Here is a 22,452-nt window from a genome sequence, read left to right on the forward strand (position 1 = left end):
ACACTGCCTAGGTAATAAGTTTCTTCACACAAGGAAATATTTTCCAGAACTTAAAAAGCAATATTTTTGGTTTGATGTAGTGGTGTGCAGGAAAGACTCGTTTTCAGATAAGATTCGGGATGAATTCTGTTATAGCATATTGCAGAATTTGCTGTTTTTAATGTATCATTAGACCACCTATTGCTACTCAATGTTTCATGTTGAAAGCACTGAAGATGTACATTTGTTCTTATACAAGCAGTGGCAGAGAGAGGATGTGTATCAGTAGCTAACACATAAGGCAGCTTTATTAGGTATCTTGTTCTTAAAGAGACTTTAATACACAATTTAGCCATACAGTTTACTGTGCATTATATCAGAGGAAGAGTAACCACTCACTAGTGGCAAAGTCAATGCTCCAAGCAAAACTTTTCAACTTTTTTAAAACAAAAGCAAGAGGTTTAGATATCAAATACCTGTAAACAAATATAATTTTAGTTTTCTTTTTTTATGTAATGAACACATATGCACATACAAGAAGCCACAACAGCTAGGATGTGGTAAGTTAAGAAAAAAAGATCTAAATGGAATTTTTGTTAAGTTTTTTGAAAGACTTTCACAAAGTACAGCAAGCTGGAAACAAACATTTAAAAGGCCAGGAATGAATGAGACATGAGGAAAAGTTAGTGTGACTGTATATAATGCCAAAACATTTATGTCATGCAAGCCTTTTAGTTGTCGTACCAGAAGTCAAGATAGAGACAAAATGTTGTGCCACTTGATGGTAGTTTCTTTTTCCACTGTCTTGTACGTACATGTTATGTGTTGTGTAATCTCTCATTTTGTAAAGTGGACCAAATTCAAAGCACACTACAGCCATCAAATCTAAATAGATTTGTTGTATGAACCTAAGACTGTGCAATAGAAGTATGTGTGATTTAACACAAACTTCAAGAATCAATTCACTTTGTCATTGCAACATGTTCCTAGTTTAAGTGATTAATTTGGCAAAATATAAACATGGTTTGTTCTTATCAAAATAGTTTGAGTGCATGTATTGTCCAATCCATGATGGTGTTCCATTGAAGTGGTACAGTATATCTAACCCGCTACAACAAAAGGATCCCAAAGTCGGTGGAGGACAGTTTTCTGAATATGACATGACATTATTCCCTTTCTCTTCCACTTTAATTTCATATATAACACGACTTGTAAAAGTACTTGGTTGTGGAGATACGTACCAATGATTTTATTAGCGCATGTGGGGTGAATTAGAAAATCAGCGCTTTGAGAAAAATGCCTTCAAAGTTTTCCTTCCGACGTTATCATGATCAAGAGGAGGCAAGACAGTTTTCACGGCTTGACAATAGAAGGTATGCTCCCAGCAACCTCCGTAATGTTCAGTCAAACTTAGCGCCAGTGGTCTACGCACGACCAATCAGTAACAAGGATGCCACGCACTGACCAATAAGATCACTGCCTTGTTGCTAGGGGCATAGTCTAGCTGCAGCGCTAAATCAAAATCTTCTGTTCTATGAAAGTCGGAAAATCATGGCCCTGAAAAACACTAATTTCTTGCCTCTTTTGATCATTTAGCTTCGAAATTTCGGCAGAAGATAGATGATACATTAAACTACAAAATTATACCAAAAACAGAAATTTGGTGGTTTTGACCGATTTTGATGATCTGAACTCAAACTGAATTTTCTCGGCTCAGCGGTCAGCGACTTTAGGATCCTTTCGTTGTAGCGGGTCACATATTGCCTGCAAAACATTGAAATTTAGGCAACAGCACGATTTAAACAAATACCAATAGATTAAACAGAATTGTAGAAGACACGGTTGATGATGATGGTCTAGATATTTGAAAATTGTTTCTTTTCCTCATTAGTGCTACCATAAATGGCACTGAACAATGAAAATCATGGGTCATATTTCACACCATTACCATATGCATTCCATAATACTTCTGATTTTACTTCCCGTATTAATCCAGTCCTGATCTTTTAGTCTGGTATGTAACAGAACATGTCATCCAACTGGTCCCAACTTGCTGAGCTATTAACTGGCCCTATGTTAAATCCTCAATAAATCAAGTTGTAATCTACATTCAACAAATCCACTTACATCAGTATACATTATGTTTTAACAGTGCAAAGGCCTCAGTGCGACCTCATAACAGATTATGGCAAGGAAGTATTATGTTTTTTACTCATTTTTGACAAAACATGTCAGTATCTCAGTACTTGAAAAAAATAATGGAGTGCATCATGCAAGGACTCAATCTTTATGAACCATTTCTATACCTGAACTTGATCTCATACTGCAATCCAGGAAATATCCTACACCTGTATGTACACATACAGTACTGAAGTTTTTCAATATGATTTGTATGCTGGTCAATTTTAGGGCAGTTTTTTTTTTTTTTTTTTTTTTAGTACAATGTACTCCCATGTAATAATGTATAAATTCATGTATTATACATGTATTACAGTGGACTCCCGCTATATCAAAGTCCTCGGGACTGTCGGTTTTCTTTCATACATAATTATTATTAATCAAAATTTCGTTATAACTGAACAATAAAAAGCATACAGTGAATAATGTTGCGGCCTGAATTTTTACTTTGTTGTGACTGGCATGTCCTTATAACCATGTTCATTATAACGGGAGTGCACTGTATGTAGAAGCTACACTGATTTACATTGAATATGTATAAATAGATGTATAATAGAAGTTATGATGGTTTATGCAAACAAAAGAGAAGAATAAAAGACCAAGCAAATACACTTAATTTCTTGTATTTTATTAGAGACATATAAATTTGCCAGTATTTAAACAGTATCTACAAGAGAACAAGTACTGAATTGATCTGACACATAAACATGTATGCCCAACACTTGTTTTCAGTAATTAAAGGGAAGATAAACCCCAAAAACAATGTGGATTGAGTGAAAGCAGCAACATTAGTAGAACACATCAGTGAAAGTTTGAAGAAAATCGGACAATCGATGCAAAAGTTATGAATTTTTAAAGTTTTGGTGTTGGAACCGCTGGATGAGGAGACTACTAGAGGTTATGACGTATGAGTGGACTACACTATCAAGAAAATATAAAGAAAATACTACAAAAATCCATTTTTCATGAAAATTACAAATTCCATCAACTTGATATTGACATATGTTAAGGGTAGCAATTATTCCCCCTGCTTTCTGAAAGCGGTTGGTCCACTGCTCTTTCATAATTCTAGAAAAGTGAATTTTTGTTGAATATCCTTTATATTTTCTTTGTATTGTTGTCCACTCATACGTCATATCCTCTAGTAGTCTCCTCATCCAGCGGTTCCAACACCAAAACTTTAAAAATTCATAACTTTTGCATCGATTGTCCGATTTTTCTCAAACTTTCACTGATGTGTTCTACTAATGTTGCTGCTTTCACTCAATCCACATTGCTCTTTGGGTTTACCTTCCCTTTAATTCTTGACTGTACATGTATTTTTATGTACATACATTCTAGTCTAGACATGGAAATATTTTGAGCTTTTAACAGTTCACATGACAAATTGTGAATCTGAAGATTTTTTTTTTTTTTTTTTTTGGGGGGGGGGGGGGGAGGGAATGTGCTGTAAACCAAAGAAACTTTACTGATTTTATAGTGATAACACTATATCAAAAGAAAATCTCCCTGCACAATCTGTCATAAATCTTAATCAAACATCAGTCTGTTCTGAGCTAACTAGACAAAAATCCAGCGTGTAAATTAAAAAATAAAACAAGCACCAACACCAATAGTCACACTGCCATGAGATTATTGTGCCAACAATTCATTCAGGAAAACAAACCAAATGAAAATTGAAACAAACCTACTGTAGATTGGATTCATGCACATGGAAATACAAGTATTCAAAAATAATTACGAAAACTGCCTGTTCTACTGTGATGTAAAACCATTCGTTAGAGCATCCAAGTTCAGTCACCAATCCCCTACAGGATGTTCATCTGCAAATCAGCACTGGTCATATTAAGTGATGTACATTATGTAGGCAAGTTTTGCAACACTTCTCTAAAGACTTCACGCAACTCAAGTTTAACCAATTCTACATTTTATCTGAACATGAAAAAGGATAGTATATATGGTTGAGGGGTCTAGATATCGCGCACGAAATTTTGAAATGCTCTTATAATAGAAGTTATTCCATAATCGTACCTGAATTTCTCAATGAATATCACGAAAATGCAGAAAAATCACCTCCCAGAATCTCCTGATGATACGATGACGGAGTAGTGCACTGTCGCCATTTGTATGTCGGACTTTTTTTTATGCGTTCACCTTCTCGGGGTATGTAAAGATCGCGCAGCTGCCCTATGTAGTTTCATGCGTGAAAGTGTCTGCCCCTCTCTGCGGCTGTAGCGTGCTTCGGCTTTCGTAGAACGATCGATCGAACAAATAACGAATTCTATCGGCTACGATCATACGAACGAGACAAGCGAGACGACACTTCTACGCTACAATATCCTTAAAAAAAGATTTTAAGCTAAGGTAGGTAAATTATAAGGTAAAAAATCAGAAATTTAGTGAAAAATTAGTTCCAAAAAATTGGAAATTTAGTGAAAAATTTGTTTGAAATCAAAATTTCTTACCTGCTTTCTTCTCATGTTTAGCGGTTGTCAGGTATGTTTATTCCATGGGCGTATCGGCAAATTTTGCGCTTAGTCCTACGCGTAATATTGCTTGCTATACGCAGTTACGCTATGCGCGATCATTAAGTCCCTGCGCGATACCTAGTACCCTTACTATACAACTCCAAGAGTTTAAGAACCTAGTGTTGAATTGTATTTCAGTGAAAAGCGGACAACCTACACATGAGGTAGACACTTTGACAAATTAAGAATTGTGGTGTGACAGTTAAAGAGTGAAAGAAAAGAGAAGGAAAGAGGTAGAGATTCATAACCTAACAGAGACAGCAGCAATTAGACAATTTACACTCAGATTGGTATTGGATCACTTGTATCTCCACTCTACATGGTGGAGTGGTGTCAGAACCCTCCATAGATGTCCCACAGAATTGAGTGGTACATTATGTGTGAACGGGGTATATCTACGCAAGTATACTGTAAAACGAAGAATGTTTTGCATGCATTTACATTTCGAGAAAAATCGCGAGCAGCAACATTCGCGAAATTAAAATGCATGCGAAAGTTCTTGCCTACACAATATGCATTGGATGCCCGTGGCAAGGCGCGAAAATTTCATGCTGCGAGAAAGACCGTCAGCTCCAATTCGTGAAGTTTTCATGCCGCGAAAATATCATGTTTTCCAGTACCACAAATCTATTTATATAGGCAACCTCATGAAGACCTGAACTAAAATGAAGGTATGAATGGGGTCCTACTTGTTAAGCTTTTTCTCACCTTGAAGAGGGTTAATTCAGTATACACGTATAGTAATACAGGCACATGTTGAGATAGAGATAGAGGACAGTGTGACAGTAGACATGCTTCATTTTACACTACTCTTACCTATTAAAAGACATCATGAATCAGATAGAATTACCACTGTTGCTGCTTAGCACAGAGATGAGCCATTAGCCGCATATTCACATTAGCAGCTATGATAAGTGCACATGATACATGTAAACCACTTCATGTTAAAAAAAAAAAGTGAAAACATCACTCTTAATAAGTTACATCGAGAAAGTTACAGTGGACTCCCATTATAACTATTCAAAGTCCTCGGGACCGGCTGTTTTCTTTCGTTAAATCGAAATTTTGTTATAACCGAACAAATAAACAATAAAAATACATAGAGTGGATAATCCTGCGGCCTGGATTTCTACTTCGTTATAACCGTGTTCATTATAACGGGAGTGCACTGTATGACAATCTGAGAGAGAAAAACTCTTATGTGACCTCCAATCAATTATCAGAGACTGCAATCACATAACACTTTTGAAGAAGAAGATGCTAATGCCTCAAGATGGAGGAGCTTGTAAGACAAATAATAAAAGACACCAACAACTGATGAATGGGGATGCAGCAGCCACTACATTGTCACAGTTGGCCACTCAACATTGTGCAACTCAGTTTGTTCTCTTATAATTAAGGGTCTACTGTAAAGTAAACAATTTTCTCATCAGCATGTACCTTGAGCTGGTTGAGTAAAAATATCTCAGAAAGAGTGATGCACTTTATCCAATGCCTCAGTACTGTCTATTTTCTTGTTTTACATGAATAACTATTAGACATTTGCATTAACATAACTTAAAAAGAAAAAAAAATCACACTCTCTATACCACAGTCCATGTGATATCATCCAACAAATTAAAGTGAATTGTTGGCATACGTTTCATAATCTAAACCAAACTATGTCATCTAGTCATGGACACTACAAGTGACAGACCAGAAAGATCATTCTCCAGAACTTCACACAGACCAGATGTGTGAGAGAAGTCTAAATACCAAAGTTTGATTTTCTATATTCCATTCCCTATGAAAACCATTTATGGCGCAGTTTATCTTTATAGTGTCTACTGAACAGAGACCATGTAATGAATGGCAGCGATAACAATCAATTTTTTATCTTGGTGACTGTCTGTGCCAAGACTTCTGATAAAGCTGTATTAACGTTTCACATCATAAATGTTTAGGAATATCACCCAAGATGACATTGATTGACTTCACTTCATGCCAATGTCCACATCAGCTGGATGCATGACACAAATCGCCTTTTGTAACTTGGATCATCAGATCAACCATTATTCACGCCAGTTTGCTTGTCAAACTTGGAAACAACGATAATTGGCAAAATCATTACAAAACATCATTGCCACTGTCCAGAGTTGTTTGCAAAAAGTATTTGACCAGCTTTCCGTATGATGTTGATAAGCTGCACAGTAATAAAAGGAGCTAACAATGATCTGCAGACAGATCATTCTTGATGAGAGCGCCCTCTCAGGCAAGGTGACACACAGTGAGGCAAGTTCAGAAGTCAGCTCCCAAGGATGCCAGGAGAGTGAAAATGAGAATGATGATGATGAAAGCTCCAAGAAACATAAGCATCACTGGGTATTCCCCTGAAACGAGTACAAATAGTGATGTTATCAACCAACTTTACAATGGCTACACTGTATTTACATGTACACACACTATAGAATGGAAATAATTTGTTTTACTGTACTATCCTATAAGGTCCATGATTATTATTTCCAAATAAATATGATCAGGAGCATTTGTGACAAATGATCACATCAGGGCAATTACCCCCGAGGGCAATCACCCCTAAAGGACAATTACCCCCCCCCCCCCCCCCCCAGCTAAATACTGGTTAGTGATAAGGTCAGAGTAAAGATATGGTTTAGGGTTAGGTTTAGGTTTAGGTTCAGGATTTAGGATTAGGGTTAGGGTTGGGGAAGGGTCTGGGGTAATTGCCCGGGGGATAATTGCTCTAGAACCCAAATCATATCATCACATTAACCTCATTTTTTTTAAAGTAATGCTAGGCAACAAAACATTGAACTATGCATGATTCAACTATGATTCAACTAGAATGCATGAACGTTATCAAAGCTCTTGTAGCATTTGAAGTATCAGAGGAAATGATTTTGCATAATAGTATTAGTGAAAATGCAAAATGATAAATGTACAACTCTACATGTTACAATCCAGAAGTACGATACAATAATCATTATCATTTATCTGCCATTGTTTGCCAGACAAAACAAGTGAATGATAAAACAACAAACAAACTAACAATACAACAGTACAAGAAGTCAGGCTTTCTCTGAAGTGCTTCCCTACGTTGCTTTGGCTTACACAAAAATTGATTCAAATAACTTGAGCATGTAAACCAAGTTAATTATTGTACATACAAACTAGAAATATCACTATGGTGACTTGTGTTCCTTTGCCATCTCGTATTATTTCCTAACAAATCTACAAAACATCTCGCCAATGCGGGGCAGCCAAATTCACATGATGAACAATTAACAAATAATCACTATCTGTTACAATCTGTAGTTTGTTAACCCGTTAAGGACGAGTCCCGAGTATACTCGGGCAGGTGTTTATGGGAAATGCCTGTTGTAGCAAAGTCAGTCCGTCCTCAACGGGTTAAAGAAACAGTTTGTAAAAGGATCAATAAATATCAACTCCACAAAGGTCTGACATTATGAGACCTTTGTGGAGTAATGTTTTCTTGGTTCATTATGTCAGCATGCCATCATGGACTGTGGTACTACGCCTTTTAAAAGTCCTCGGAAATTGAGGGAGTAATCAGAGGTATGCGTTTGCCAATATTTAATCTCATACATTAAATATTTTTTAATCTCATACATGTAGATGATTCTCACATTTAATACCAAAATGAAAACCTGACCCTGTGGAAACTTGATGAAAAGACTAACCTGGTCTGGACACTGAAACAAGACTCATCTTTTTGTCTGCTGCAATGCTAAGGACGGCCGCATCCTTGTCCCCGACAACACTCCTGGATTTACTGGTCATCGGGATAAAGGTGAGTCCCGTTATGAAGATTCCATGGGCATTATTGACCCACTTTAACTTCTGCTCGTGACAAAAAGACAGAGGGACAGACCTGAATATACTTGACCATCATTAATATTCAGATGTCCATTTAAATTTTGCAAATAAACAAGCAAAAGTCCATTTGATGTTTGAACAGGCATATATAAGGCAAGCCTAATTCATATTCACAGTAAGTAGGCATGAGAAATTGACAAACCATGACATACGTGCCGCAATTTTCAGTGAATTTTGTCAATTGCCTGCAATATCGTCACTGTCCATGACTTGCAGACATTTTGTACAAACTGACTTCATGACTTCGGTAAGTCCTACTACTCAAGCTTATAACAACATTTGAAAAGAACTGCTGGCAATGTAAAAATTTGTGTACATCATAATGTAATCATGATGAGGACTTGGAAGATTTTCTGCAGGCAATATCACATGATTGTTCAGGATTCACCAAGAGAATGCTTGCATAAAATACTAGAAATACAAACAATTATGCACAACATTCAGATACACACATACACACAAATGCAAATACAAATGTACATTCATTTGTCCATGCATACAATTGAATTCATCGACGTTGGAATATTGTATATTAGACATTACGACACAAGTCTGTACAGTTACACATGTACGTTGGTGATTTCAAAAGATATTCCCTCCTAGAAAGATCAAAGAAACGATGAAGAAGGCACAACACCCACCTGTAAACTGAACGTAATGTAGATTCCTACTGCTCCTGACATGGTTCCCACACCAACGTAGTAGCCACTATGACTGTTTAGATAACACAAACACTGGTTATGTCTCTTGTAGCCATGATACTGGGTTCTGACATTCTTCAGGTTCTGATATTCTGAAGCACTTCAAAGCTTTTAAAACACCGTTTGAGAATGAGTAAGCTTTGAGAATAAAATGTACACACTGAGAGACTGAGTGAAGACTTACACTGCTTAGCTGTCTCTGGGATATAAATCTAATCAAATGAGTGCAGGATCCCTATGGTCTTAAAGTGCAGTTCCATACTATAATCAAGTTGGCTCTAATACATGTAATATGATTAAACAAAGACACTGTAGAGGTTTCATCAAAATTGGACATACAATAAGAAAGCTATGGATTTCTAAATTCAAAATGTCATTGCAAAACAGTGATAAAGTAATCATGAAACATGAAATACATCACACTCACCTTACTGCCAATGCAGACAAGATATGGTCCCCAGTGCACACTGTCTTATCAATAGTAAACTTCATACTGTTCCACTTGGTGAGGTAAGAAGGCTGCTTGCCTTTCTTCTGTATGTGAGGGACATTTGTGGTGAACATGGTTGAGTTGCTGACATCACCATCCAGAAAGGCAAACCTGTAGCAAACAAGAAATCATCAGTCAAGGAAGACAATCACAAACACACAACTGCAGCACATCTCCCCTACTCCTTCCTATTAGTAAGCACAGTTATCAATTCAGTTTACTGCCTGTGGTCATGATTTCAATACTTGTACTCGAATCAACCCTTGGTCATGCTCATCACTGCACATTCTCAGTGACCTCTGTTAGAAAGAGTCACATTCAAAATGTAAGGCTGACTGCCAGAACATTGCTTTTAGTTTCATTGATGTGTGTCATCAGTTAACAACATTACCTCCAGCAAAACTATTTGTGACCCGCTACAACAAAAGGATCCGAAAGTCAGGGGAGCTCGATTTTCTGAAAATGATATAACATTACTACCTTAGTCTTCCGCCATAATTTCAGATATAACATGACCCATAAAAAACTCTGTTGTGGAAATAGTCATGATTTTATGAGAGTATGTCGAGTGGTCTATTAAAGAAATCAGCGTTTCAAGAAAACCACCTTCAAAGATTTCCTTCCGACGCAATCGTGATCAAGGGGAGGCAAGACAGTTTTCACCTCTCGACAATAAAAGGTATGCTCCTAGCAACCTCTGTGATGTTCATTCAAGCTTAGCGCCTGCGGTCTATGCTCGACCAATCAGTAACCAGGATGCCACGCACTGACCAATAAGATCGCTCCCTCGTTGCTACAGGTGGAGTCTATCAGCGGCATTAAATCAAAATTTTCGGACACATTTCTGATCCGTTGAAAGTCGGAAAATTGTGGCCCAGAAAAATCCTAATTTCTTGCCTTTCCTTTGCTCATTTAGCTTCAAAATTTCGGCAGATGATAGACAAAACATTAGACTACAAGATCATGCCAAAAGCAGAATTCTGATGGTTTTGACCAATTTTGATGATCTGACTCCAAACTCGATTTCCTTGGCTCAGCCTTCAGTGACTTTCAGACCCTTTTGTTGTGGCAGGACACATTTTTCAAGACCCCTTGATCTTGTGAAGGAAGGATATGAGACTCAAAATTCCCCTTTTAACGATGAAATTGAGAATATCCTGACCATACCGCCACTGTACAAGATGAAATGAGACCAAGCGAATATCTTATTTTTCTTTTTTTCACAGATACACACAAGTGCTGAAACTGACAGACAACTGCTTGTGTTACAGCGTTTCACTTAATGAGAGCTTTACAACTGGTAACTAGGTGATTCCAATCTCCTATTGCAGGTTGCTGCAATTGAAAACCATTTAGTGTTCAACAGTATTCTGGTCAGTACATTGATGACAACAGTATACCAGCCCATCCAACCATAGAAAGAATATTGGTCCTACTTGCCTAAGCTCTCAAGAAATCTAATTCTGATATCAAACATTTCTAGACAATGATCTGAAATAACTTACCATGAAAAGCAATGTATAGAATGTGACTTAAAAATGTATGCCTAGTATTCCATTTGTGACCGTGCATCACAAAACCAACAAAAAGTCGCACACACTGATTTTGTGTGAGGACTGAAAATAGGCGAAATGGGTCAAAGTAGCCGATCTTTACTTTTTCATATTTTCTGAAAGAGCAAGTCTTCTTCTACATTATGCTAAAATTTGGGATCATAAAACGGGCAGGAAAGTGTGTTTTTTAGCAGTTTATCTCGAACATCATTTGGTAGAATAGTGTGATTAGGTGTGTCTTTAGAGTCCCCTTTTCATTTCTTAAAAATCTTGTACAATGTACATGCTCTTCACTTTCAACTCTAATAACTTTTGAAAGGATGGTGCTACTGCTTTGGAAGTTGGCATTAATAATGGACAGAATGCGTTAGTAAGGCATGCTCCATTTCAGTTTAATCTCAAAATGCCTTCATTGTTGTTACTCCCGTGGTTTACACGTACATCCTGTTTTTTGTCCCATTCATCGCACAGCCAGCATGGCTTGGTAAAGATTAAGCGCTTGAATAGACACTGAACTTCAGAGCCTCTTTTCTCTCAGTTTACACTTTTCCCGAGTGTGTGCTTTCATTTCAATATTTAGATAGGTTAGGAGAGTCCATTTTAATTTGAGTTATACTTCATTTTAAAGCTTAAAGTTTGCTCTTTCAGAATTTGTTCTTCACTAAAAGTTAATGTCTGGCGACTTTCTGTTTGTTTTGTGGTGCAGGGTCACATTTGATGTGTTTACAAGTATTTCAATCTGTTTTCATGAAGTGTTTTGTATCATACCTTCATAAGACTACTGAACTATTTATCTTTTGGCGAGGACATCTCTTTCAGCATTTATTCTTCATACAAAGATACATACATGGACAAAGGAAGGATCTGTTAATTTTGGTTGTTAACCTGTTGAGGACGGTTTGATTTTGCTACAACATGCATTCCCCAAAGACATCAGCCCGAGTATCTTGTATACTCGGGACTTGTCTTCAAAAGGTTGAAGTTACTGTTTACCATTGGGAGCAGTGATTTAAAAAATGTTCTAGATACCACATTTGATGTATATGTGTAGGCCAGTTGTATCACAACACATCCTTCCATTTTAAAAAAAAAAAACTAGAAATGTCGCTTTGGCGACTGGTATGCCTCTGCCATAATGCATGATTTTCCCAATAGGTCTAGATAGTACATGTGGACACTGGGTGATTACATTTCCACAAAATTGGCAAAATATTGGAATGACAAGTTTGTCACAAATGTGTTGAATGTTCACCTTCCTTGACGTAGGTTTAATTGGATGAATAAGAGAGCATGTATCTAGGGATTTAAGGACTTTAACTTGACTTTGACCCATTCATACATTTAGGCATTGAGTAATTTTCAAGGTACAGGTGTGGAGAAAAAGTGCAATTTCTGAATTGAATAGTAAATTGTTACCATTTTCATCTGGCCCTTGACCCTAAAATTCATAAGATAATTACTTTCAGGTAGAACATGCATAATATGTACTAAGTTTCAAGGTAACTTGAGCCACTTCCGAGATATGGAGGAAAAAGTTAGTTCAGCACTTTCACTTGATCTTTGACCTTTTGACCTTTGAGGCAAAAAGAGAAAAAAAAAAAAAACTTTCCAGAGAATTTCTATTAGGTTACACACGCATACACCAAGTGTAAAAAAATAACCCTGCTGGCATTGCATAAATATGAGGGTAATAGTAAAATTTTGAAGTCTTGCACTTGACCTTTGACCCCTGACCTTTGACCCCATGAACCCTACATTCTCTAGATAATCACTTCCAGTCAGTACATGTATATACTATGTTCCATGAAGATACCTTGAACAATTTTCCAAGGTACGGAGAAAAAAAAGAAGTTTTAATATTTTTACTTGACCGTTTGACCTTTTGAACTTTGGCCTTTGACCTCATGACCCAAACTTTCACCAGAGAATCTTAATTGGGTAATACATGTATACACTAAGTTTCAAGAAAATATCTTCAGGCATTCAATAGATATGGTGGAAATAGTGAAATTTTATGTATTTGACCCTGACCTTTCGACCTTTGACCTTTGACCTCATGACCCAAACTTTCACCAGAGAATCTTAATTGGGTAATACATGTATACACTAAGTTTCAAAAAAATCTCTTCAGGCATTCAATAGATATGGTGGAAATAGTGAAATTTTATGTATTTGACCCTGACCTTTTGACCTTTGACCTTTGACCTCATGACCCAAACTTTCACCAGAGAATCTTAATTGGGTAATACATGTATACACTAAGTTTAGCATTCAATAGATATGTTGGAAATAGTGAAATTTTATGTATTTGACCTTGACCTTTTGACCTTTGACCTTGAGCATGTGCACCCAAAAGTTGATAGGCACAACTTCACCCCCTAATACACATACATGCCAAGTTTCATTAGGATACCTCAACAGGTTTCGATAGTTACCTTGTCCACAAAATTCATTACGGACGGACGGAAGGACGGACGGACGGACGGACGGACGGACAACCCGAAAACATAATGCCTCCGGCACCACTTCGTGGCGGAGGCATAAAAATGCAATAGAACCTAAAATATAAGGAGATATTTTTTTTCTCAATAAGCCATAACTGTAGACAGTTTAGTCTGGAACATTTTTCTTATAACTATTGTTCAAATTTTGTATATTTAACAGCACTTAACATTGATTATACTGATTCCAATTTTTACATTGGTTATTTCTATCCCTGACTCACATTTTAGAAATCTTTTGAAACTCTAAAGCTGGGTTTTTGTTTCATCTGCAAATGGTAAATAATACCAATAACTATTTAATCTTTTAAAGCCAGGAAGTTTTACTTAACTATTCAACAACAACAAAAATCCACTTTGATGTCATGGATTCTCCTTTCCTTTCTTTTCTTGCAGTGCTTACCTGCAACAGCCAAATCTGTAAGACTTGAAATCAGCACACTTCTCCCACTCCAGTGCACACATCTTGCTCCCATCCTTTGTGTTCCATACATAAGCTTTCTGGTCTCTGGATATTGTGATTAGCTGCAAAGTTAAGAGAACAGCATGTAAAGAGTAGTCTTTTTTCTCACTGAACGCTGGTGAGTACTGTAAAATCAGAAATATTTGCAGCATGGAATTTTCGCAAAATGGAGCCGACAGCCTATTGCGCGGCATGAAATATTCACAAAGTGCCACTGGCATTTACTGCAAGATTCAGAAAAAAACTTCCACATGCATTTTGATTGTGCAAATCTTGGCTCCTTGCGAAATTCATGAACATTTCATGCAAGCCAAAATTTCTGGTTTTACATTACTAAATTCTTCTTGTCGATCTTCATACCCCTTGCAGAAAAGAGGTTTCTCTACATTGCATTGCAGAATTCCATTACTGAGCAGCTATCTGTAAAGAAGGCAGCAGTCCTCATTCTCATGTTCCATAAGTGAAACAAAGAAAAAACAAACAAACAAATCAATAGCAACTTATTGTACTTTTATCAGTCATGGGAGGGATATATTCATCATATGAGATCCTCATACAATCCAATTAAAATGGCACATAAATTATGTCATTCATGCACTGTTAATTCTACATCAAAGTCTGTTTTTCTTCTCAAAATACAGTCTCTGTAAACATTTCAGTTTATCACTATATTTGCTCAAACTATCATAAAATATCAGTGCCCAACATTTACATGAAATACGACTTTACATATGCTTTGCTTTGTTCTCTAACTGGCATGCTTCATTCACTTCATTTGTACCAATGACCTGAACTTCCCTAGCTGTCAATAAAAAGAAATTACAGTAGATAACCCTGTCTATCAATATTTGTATTATAATGAATTCAATGTTGCAGTTTCAAGCATTGTTTGATTTGAATTGATACCTAAACATACACTTAGCTTTTACACACATTTTGCAGCAATAAGGCAGAAAACAATGCAAAATTAAAGATAAAAGGTTGAAGCATATTGCAGTCAATACAGCCTTTGCACCGACAAGAACATTTGTATGCCCAAATACACTATACACACACACATTTTACTTGTTTGTCATGGACTTTTAACTTGGACTGGGGCATGAATTTTTTACCATCAAAGTTTACACTAAAGTGTTGGAATATAATTAAAGCATCATGATCATGGGGGGGGGGGCCTTTTTGCCCCCCCCCCCCCCCAGATCTCGGTCGTGGATTGCGTGATCCTCGCGAAAATTTGCACTAAGGTAGAGGTCAATGTAATCTACAAGACTGTATAGTTAAATTTTCCAAATTTTAATTTATGTATTTCATCTTAATTAATTTATGCTAATTTATGCAAAAATAAATTTTTTTGCCTATAAATAAAAAAATTAAAAAAAGCTCCAAGACTTCTAATTTTTATCCTCAACAATAATATTGAAGCAAAAATCCGGCTTCATAATTATTTGTTATGTATTTCATTGTTTATTGAATTTCTTATGTATTTCTGTGTTTTTTTACTTTTTGTTTTTGTTGGGGGTTTTTTGTCAAAATTTGTTGCAGAAACTTTTTAAAGCATACGGCCTAATCAGGCTAAAATATATCATTATCAGCCATTGAAAGAAAAATATTCATTTTTATATGAATTAATTGCAAAAACACAATTTACATTGGATTTGTACACAAAATCATGTTTTTGAGCAATTTTTGGGTCGACGAAGTTTTTTCAAAGGGGTGTGGCTTCAAAACAGTATGCCCGGGAGCGACAAATTTATCTACTGCTACCTTGCCCTAGTGCATCTGCCTCTTACCTTGTTGCCTAGGGGACTAATGATGACATCTTCAATCTCCTTTGAATGTGCTTCAACATCATATACCTTCTCCATGGAGGGATACTGAAGGGGAGCAGAAAATATTTCATAATCTGTAATTGTCCTGACTGGATTATGGATACAGTGGGCATGGTGTATGCATGGAGACATTTCTCATCCACACAATCACAACACTTGAAATACAGTCAAACCTACCTTAGTGGCCACCTGTCTATAGCAGCCACTGCAAAATTTCCTCTCCAGAGAGGAAAGCCATGTTACAGACCCCATCTATAGCGGCCACCTCCTATTACTGTCTATAGCAGTCACTTTCTTCATCTCCCTTGGTTGGGCTGTTATAGACAGGTTTGACTGCAGACATTGTTTATACACATACTGTACATGTAGGTTATGCCAGTCAAACAAGTTTCTAAGGTAACAGGATAACATGTACACAATATAAAACAGTCTGAGGCAAAGGTAATGACTATATTATGTCACACTTGAGTTGCAACATACTTTGTGAATATGGAATGCTCTATTATCATTTTGGTACCATCAGATACAAGGCAATGGTCCAACAATCACACAAGATGATATAATGAGACACACAGCTTTAATGGTAGCATGGACCGAGACTTACCGACCACATCCGTAAATGGCCATCTGCTCCTCCCGAGACAAAGTACATGCCATTGGGTGAGAAGCATACAGCATTCTGACTTGCTTCTGTCTCATGGAAATCAGTCTGTACACCTTTCAGCCTCTGGACATCAAACTTTACAATCTCTCTCGTTGGTCTCTGCCCCGGCTTCTTCTTTCCATTTGACTCTGAGGATTTCTTCTTTCGTTTCCTCACAGTCCCTATCAGAACACGATCAACAAAAGTAACACAGATGAAGATGAGACATAACACATTGGGATACTTTCTCGGGTTTATTAAATTCTGCCACAAGGAAACCTTCAAACAATACAACATAAGATCATGACTGACTGCTCTGAGCCAGCAAATCAGTAATGACCACTGGAGAGCTAAACTGATTGTTGTTACAAGCAATTAATAGTCTGCAAGGGTTAACGGCATGCTACATACACATCATGCCACAACTTACCCTCAGGGTCCATACTCCCCCACCCTAAATCAATAGAGTCTTTTTGTCTTTTTTCCAATGAGTCTTTACATGAATAGCAATAGCTTTAAAATACAAGAAGAAGCTTCACAAGCAAAAAAACAACAACACAATATGTTTCACTGTCACTCGGATAACACCATCTGAGTCAAGGAACCTGCAGCCCGTATCATGAGTCTTATGAGAGACTCTAAGCTCATAAGACATACTACTGTACTTATGAGAGACTTCATGAAATGGATTTTACTTTTTTACATAGCTACATAACAGCGACTGGCCAGTCTGAGATTTATGTAACTTTAGACTTTTATGTGACGACTTCATGAAACGGACTCCATGCTGCTTAAATCTTCACAATACAAACACATTGCAGGGACTCCCAGTTGTCTCATCCACTGTACAATCTGAACACAAAGGCAGATTTCTTATCCCATCTTGGATACACCTAAATCATTACACTTGCATTACTGAAGACAATCAATGATAACCTTCTGGTGGAATTGCAGGAAGGACACAACGGAAAGAACAAATGTACCTTCCTTGTCTTTGCTCTCTCTCTTCTCCTCTTCCTCCTCATCAGAATTTCCCACCATCTGGGCAAGGAGGGAGCTCACTGTTTTGCTGATTTCATACATCTGACATCTTTCATCTTTGCCAGCTGCCATTAAGTAGACTTTCCCATCATATCTTTAGGACAGGAAAATACAAGAGGGAGACAAACATAAAAATATCACAAAAAGTCATGTTGAAACCAGTGCATTATATATTTATGCAGAAAAAAAAATGCAAAAATTTACCTTAAAGCTGCATTCATGATGGCGCTGCGATCCTCCTCATTATCTGTATCAAAGCGACATTTGGACTGGATAGCTATTCCACTACTTCCCATGACAATTTCAAAGATTTCCTGGGGAAAGATACAAATGCAAATGTATCAGTAAAATGAATGAAAAAAAAGGTGGACTGCTGACCTAGAACAGCTTGTACCGAGACGACAGTACAGTAATCCCATCTGCTAGTTCTGCTCAATCAATAAAGCACATCCAACATTAAAAGAGCATTATTTAGTTTTCTACCTACGTACTTTTATCAACAAGCTCATGATAAAATGCAAACTCCTATATTCAATCATGATAAATAGATGCAGCTCACTTTCAGTCATGTAGGTTATCTATTACAACTCCTTTGGTTTTAAATGGATTTGAGGATAAAATGATAGACTGACCTACCCTCCTCCCTCGTGTCCAGTCTTTGGAATCAATCATGATTGCTTTGATACCACTCTTTGACTCAACATGTTACATCAATTACATGAAGAATATTCCCTCAGTGAGAACTACCACTGACAGTTGCAAACTGTGGTCAGCTTGTGTTGCTTGGCTGCTTGTCTTTTCATTTCTTTGTTGTTGTTTTTTTATGTGCCTCCCAATAAATAAGAGTGAATCGTAGGAAGTCAAAATAAGTGAGGGGGGGGGGGAGGCATAATGAAGTCTTTCTAAGTGTTGTACCACTGACAGTTTTACAACTCAAGCATGGAATTTTATCAATAAGAAAATGATGTTTGAGTCAAGTATTAAACTTATCTAGAGTAGACTCAAGACTCAAGTCAAGTTTCATGCATGATCACATTGTAACACCATGGTATGGTAAGGGTACTACGTATTGGCAGGGTACCTTGACGTCGGCACCCTGCCTATCATGGCTGTTTGCATATATAGAACAAAAATGTACGAGTGGGATTAAGCATCATAAGCTATGAAAATAATAATAACAAAGCTCAACGAAAAACAAACTCATTTATAAACAAACTAACCAACTTGACTAAACATAGTTCAATTATACACATCCACCGGCCGCCTAGTGAAGTAGTATATATTGCGAACACAAATCACAACTGTGAAATCCAGGTGTATTACACATAGAGGGAGGGGGTGCCGATTTTGAGGTACCATTCTAAGCAGCGCAAAGAAAATGCATCGCACACATTTATTTCACTACGGTCACACAGAGATTCACAATGATTCAGAATCAACAAGACAGTCACGAGATTCGAAACTGCAGTATGTACAGCATATTTGAGGCAAAATATAGGCAAATTTGTTTTATTCTTTTGGAATAAACTAGCTACAGATCCGTAGGGTGGCGATAGGTGGTACCCTCATACTCAATCATACTGTTTTTCAAGTTCTTATGAATTACAGAAAAACCTAATAAAAAGAGGGAAAACATCCAGAGACCTAACAAGAGGCCTTATTTGCAGTCTACAATGGAACTAATTTTAAAATCTTAAATGGTAGCAACTATCCGCCAAGACAGCCAACAGCAATATAATTATAAAGTATACAGAGGGGTCTGCATATACCACAATACATCAAGCGTTTCATAGCCAGATGATCAAGACCCTTGGCTGGCAATCCCTGGAACACTGCAGAAAGATCTCACATCTCGGCTCTTTAGGATCAACAATGACCTTGCCCACTGCCCAATAATCAAATCAAAACTTCTTCCACTACCCCTTCGCCAACGGCGCTCTCACAGCAAACAATTCCAGCTTGTCACCTGCAGAACACAATACAGGGAGTCATCTTTCCTACCAGAAAGGCAGGACTGGAACAGCCTTCCAGAGGAAGAAGTGGCGGCAAAATCGTGAAATTGGCCCCACCACAGTGCGCGTGCACCCGTGCATTTATAGCAAGCAAGTTTAGGTTAGGGTTAGGGTTAGGTTTAGGTTAGGGTTGTTTTTATGTTTAAATTGGCCGTTGAATTAGTCGAGGAACATTAAGAAGTCCTTCCATGAATAAAATGTTTAAGAACAATGGAAAAAACGGGAGAAAGGGAGGAGGAAAGATGCTATGCTGCATCAATCTCGCGTAAACGCCGTTTGGTGGGGCCGCATTCACGAGTACAATACTGCGGAAGAAAGCCCCACCGGCTACCGCCGTACTAATTTACCGATGAACACCAAACGGCCCGGTGGGGCTGAATTCACGAGTATAATCAGGTGAGCCGCCGTAGATCTAGTATTAGTACGGACACACAGTGGTGGGGCCTATTTAATGAGTATGCCGTAGTGGCTGCTCCAACCCTTAACACATTAATGTCAAGGGTCAGTAAGTAACAATGAACCATCATCAGATCATTGGGCTTTCTTCTTCTTGTTGTTTTAAAGAGAAACAAGAAAAATATATTGTAGACTAACTGCGACCAGCAGCCCCATACCGTAGCATAGGCATAGTGTAATGGGGCTGCGGACTGTAGCATTCAGGATCATGACAGGGTAGTATCGCGGACAAATATCAACTTAAAATCGAAAAATTTCTTACATTTGAAAACTTACTAGTGAAGTTGAAGTATTGACAACAGAGTTTGTGCAACATTTGGTTCTGCCAATAGTCCCTTTCTGTTCGAATTGATGACTTAATGTGACTCGGTCGAGAGGAACCTGGGAGAGCTACACTGAATTGACGGCCAGCTTCTTCTTCTTCTTCTTCTTTTCCTCCCTCTGTTTATGTCAGAGATTGACAAGCGTAGATCGCAGATACACATGTGCACACAGACATCTTATCCAGTCAATGGATTTGACATTTGTGCGCATGTGATGTGTGCGCATGCACTGGCCGTCGATTCAGTGTAGCCTAGCTCTCCCAGGTTCCTCTCGACTGGGCCGAATCACATTAAGTTAAGCATCAATTCGAACAGAAAAACCAAAGGGACTGTTGACAGAACCAAACGTTGCACGAACCCTGTTGTCAATACTTCAACTTCACTGGTACATGTAAGTCTTCAAATTGAAGAAATTTTTCGATTTTAAGTTGATATTTGTCCGCGATACTACCCTGTCATGACCCTGAATGCTACAGTCCACAGCCCCATTACGCTATGCGTATGGCCACTATGGGGCTGGTCGCAATAAATTGTAGACTCTAGACCTAGATTAATCTACACATACAGTAGGAACCTACAGTTACAGTGTAAATAGCAGTTTCGAAGGTCAACACAGGACAGGTCAGGCTTGGTCTGCATGCCTAGTGCCATGATAATCAACCTATTGATTGCCAATATGGGCATCTTCGGCAAGACAAGACAAGACATGTAATTCTGTAAACGTACTTTGGGTCTTTAGGTGGTGGTGGTCGACGCCTACCCGCCTTGCTTTGATATCTTACGACTATGCTCCGACACGTAAAGACATAGTATGGGACTGAGGTAAATGAAAAATGAGAGAAAACAACAATAAATATCTTGTCCCGCACTGCAGAACAAACTGACACATCAGATTCCACCAACTGACCTACCATAGCATTCGGTACACCAGTTCTGGCTTCTCCTCCACCACCCGCGACGAGAAAATGAGTATCGTCCATACATTTTATCACGTATGGAGGGAAATCGGTGTCTCCAATACAGGTTGCCATGTTGTACACGAGTACGGGTTAAAATCAGCGATATCTGACACGTCGACAGCGCAGCAGTATAAAAGAGTAAAGCGAGAGGACTCGTTGACTGGCTAGTATATTGTACTACAGCTGGCTAAATCTACAATGTATAATACTAAAATAATGTCATTTCTTATTGATAAAACGTGTAAAGTAAAAAGGGTTCGGTTTGGATATGTTTCCCCGGTGACTCGATATTTGTTCCTGCGATATTCTCCAAGGACTTTAATAGGATTAGGGTTGTGATTGGGTTTGAGGTTTTGATGTGAGGATTAGGATTTAGGGTTTGATACTTGATAGGGATATGTTCCTGGGTAGAAATCATGTTTGGCTTAATTAGCGTGTGCAGAATGTCATATGGAACCGTTTCATACCCATTCATTTTTAATTTTTGCTTCAGACTTTTGTGTGCGTAGACTTTACAACATCGCCCTCGTACACTTCCATTTTTTTATGGTATAGAAATCATATTAATTTAGGCCTACAATATGCATGCGCATATAAAATGCGAAGCGCGCAGCGCGTATATAATATTCCTTTCGTGCTTCTTTTTGATCTAAGCATAATTATATGATATCAAAGAGAATTCAACTTATCAATATATATATATATATATATATATATATATATATATATATATATATATATATATATATATATATATATATATTATATATATGTCCGGAGTGTTAAGTAATTCGTGAACCACGTGGTGGTTAAAAAATGAGGTATCATTATAAAGTAAGAAGTCCAGAAATTTACGGTTCCAACACCAACACTTCAATGCTCTGTAAATTTTACTGTACGTG

The 22,452-nt window shown here is 37.6% G+C and overlaps 1 protein-coding gene across 2 annotated transcripts; it reads right to left on the minus strand.

The window, feature by feature from the left end:
* Positions 1 to 3,585: 3,585 nt before the first annotated feature.
* LOC140233636 (guanine nucleotide-exchange factor SEC12-like) lies at positions 3,586 to 21,622 on the minus strand. Of its 2 annotated transcripts, XM_072313738.1 has the most exons (10): positions 21,503 to 21,622; positions 18,005 to 18,114; positions 17,743 to 17,894; positions 16,721 to 16,941; positions 16,078 to 16,161; positions 14,228 to 14,349; positions 9,708 to 9,881; positions 9,221 to 9,293; positions 8,384 to 8,543; positions 3,586 to 7,054 (listed from the first exon to the last, which is right to left on the minus strand). In XM_072313738.1, the coding sequence occupies exons 1-10, from the start codon at positions 21,620 to 21,622 to the stop codon at positions 6,963 to 6,965; spliced, it is 1,308 nt and encodes a 435-aa protein (XP_072169839.1). In that variant the 3' UTR covers positions 3,586 to 6,962. The 2 variants fall into 2 exon arrangements, with proteins under 2 accessions (XP_072169839.1, XP_072169840.1); XM_072313739.1 differs by lacking the exon at positions 18,005 to 18,114 and having other exon boundaries at positions 21,503 to 21,562.
* Positions 21,623 to 22,452: the final 830 nt, after the last annotated feature.

The sequence above is a fragment of the Diadema setosum genome, chromosome 10 (assembly GCF_964275005.1).
Source record: "Diadema setosum chromosome 10, eeDiaSeto1, whole genome shotgun sequence".
In the NCBI taxonomy this organism is placed as follows: Eukaryota; Metazoa; Echinodermata; class Echinoidea; order Diadematoida; family Diadematidae; genus Diadema; species Diadema setosum.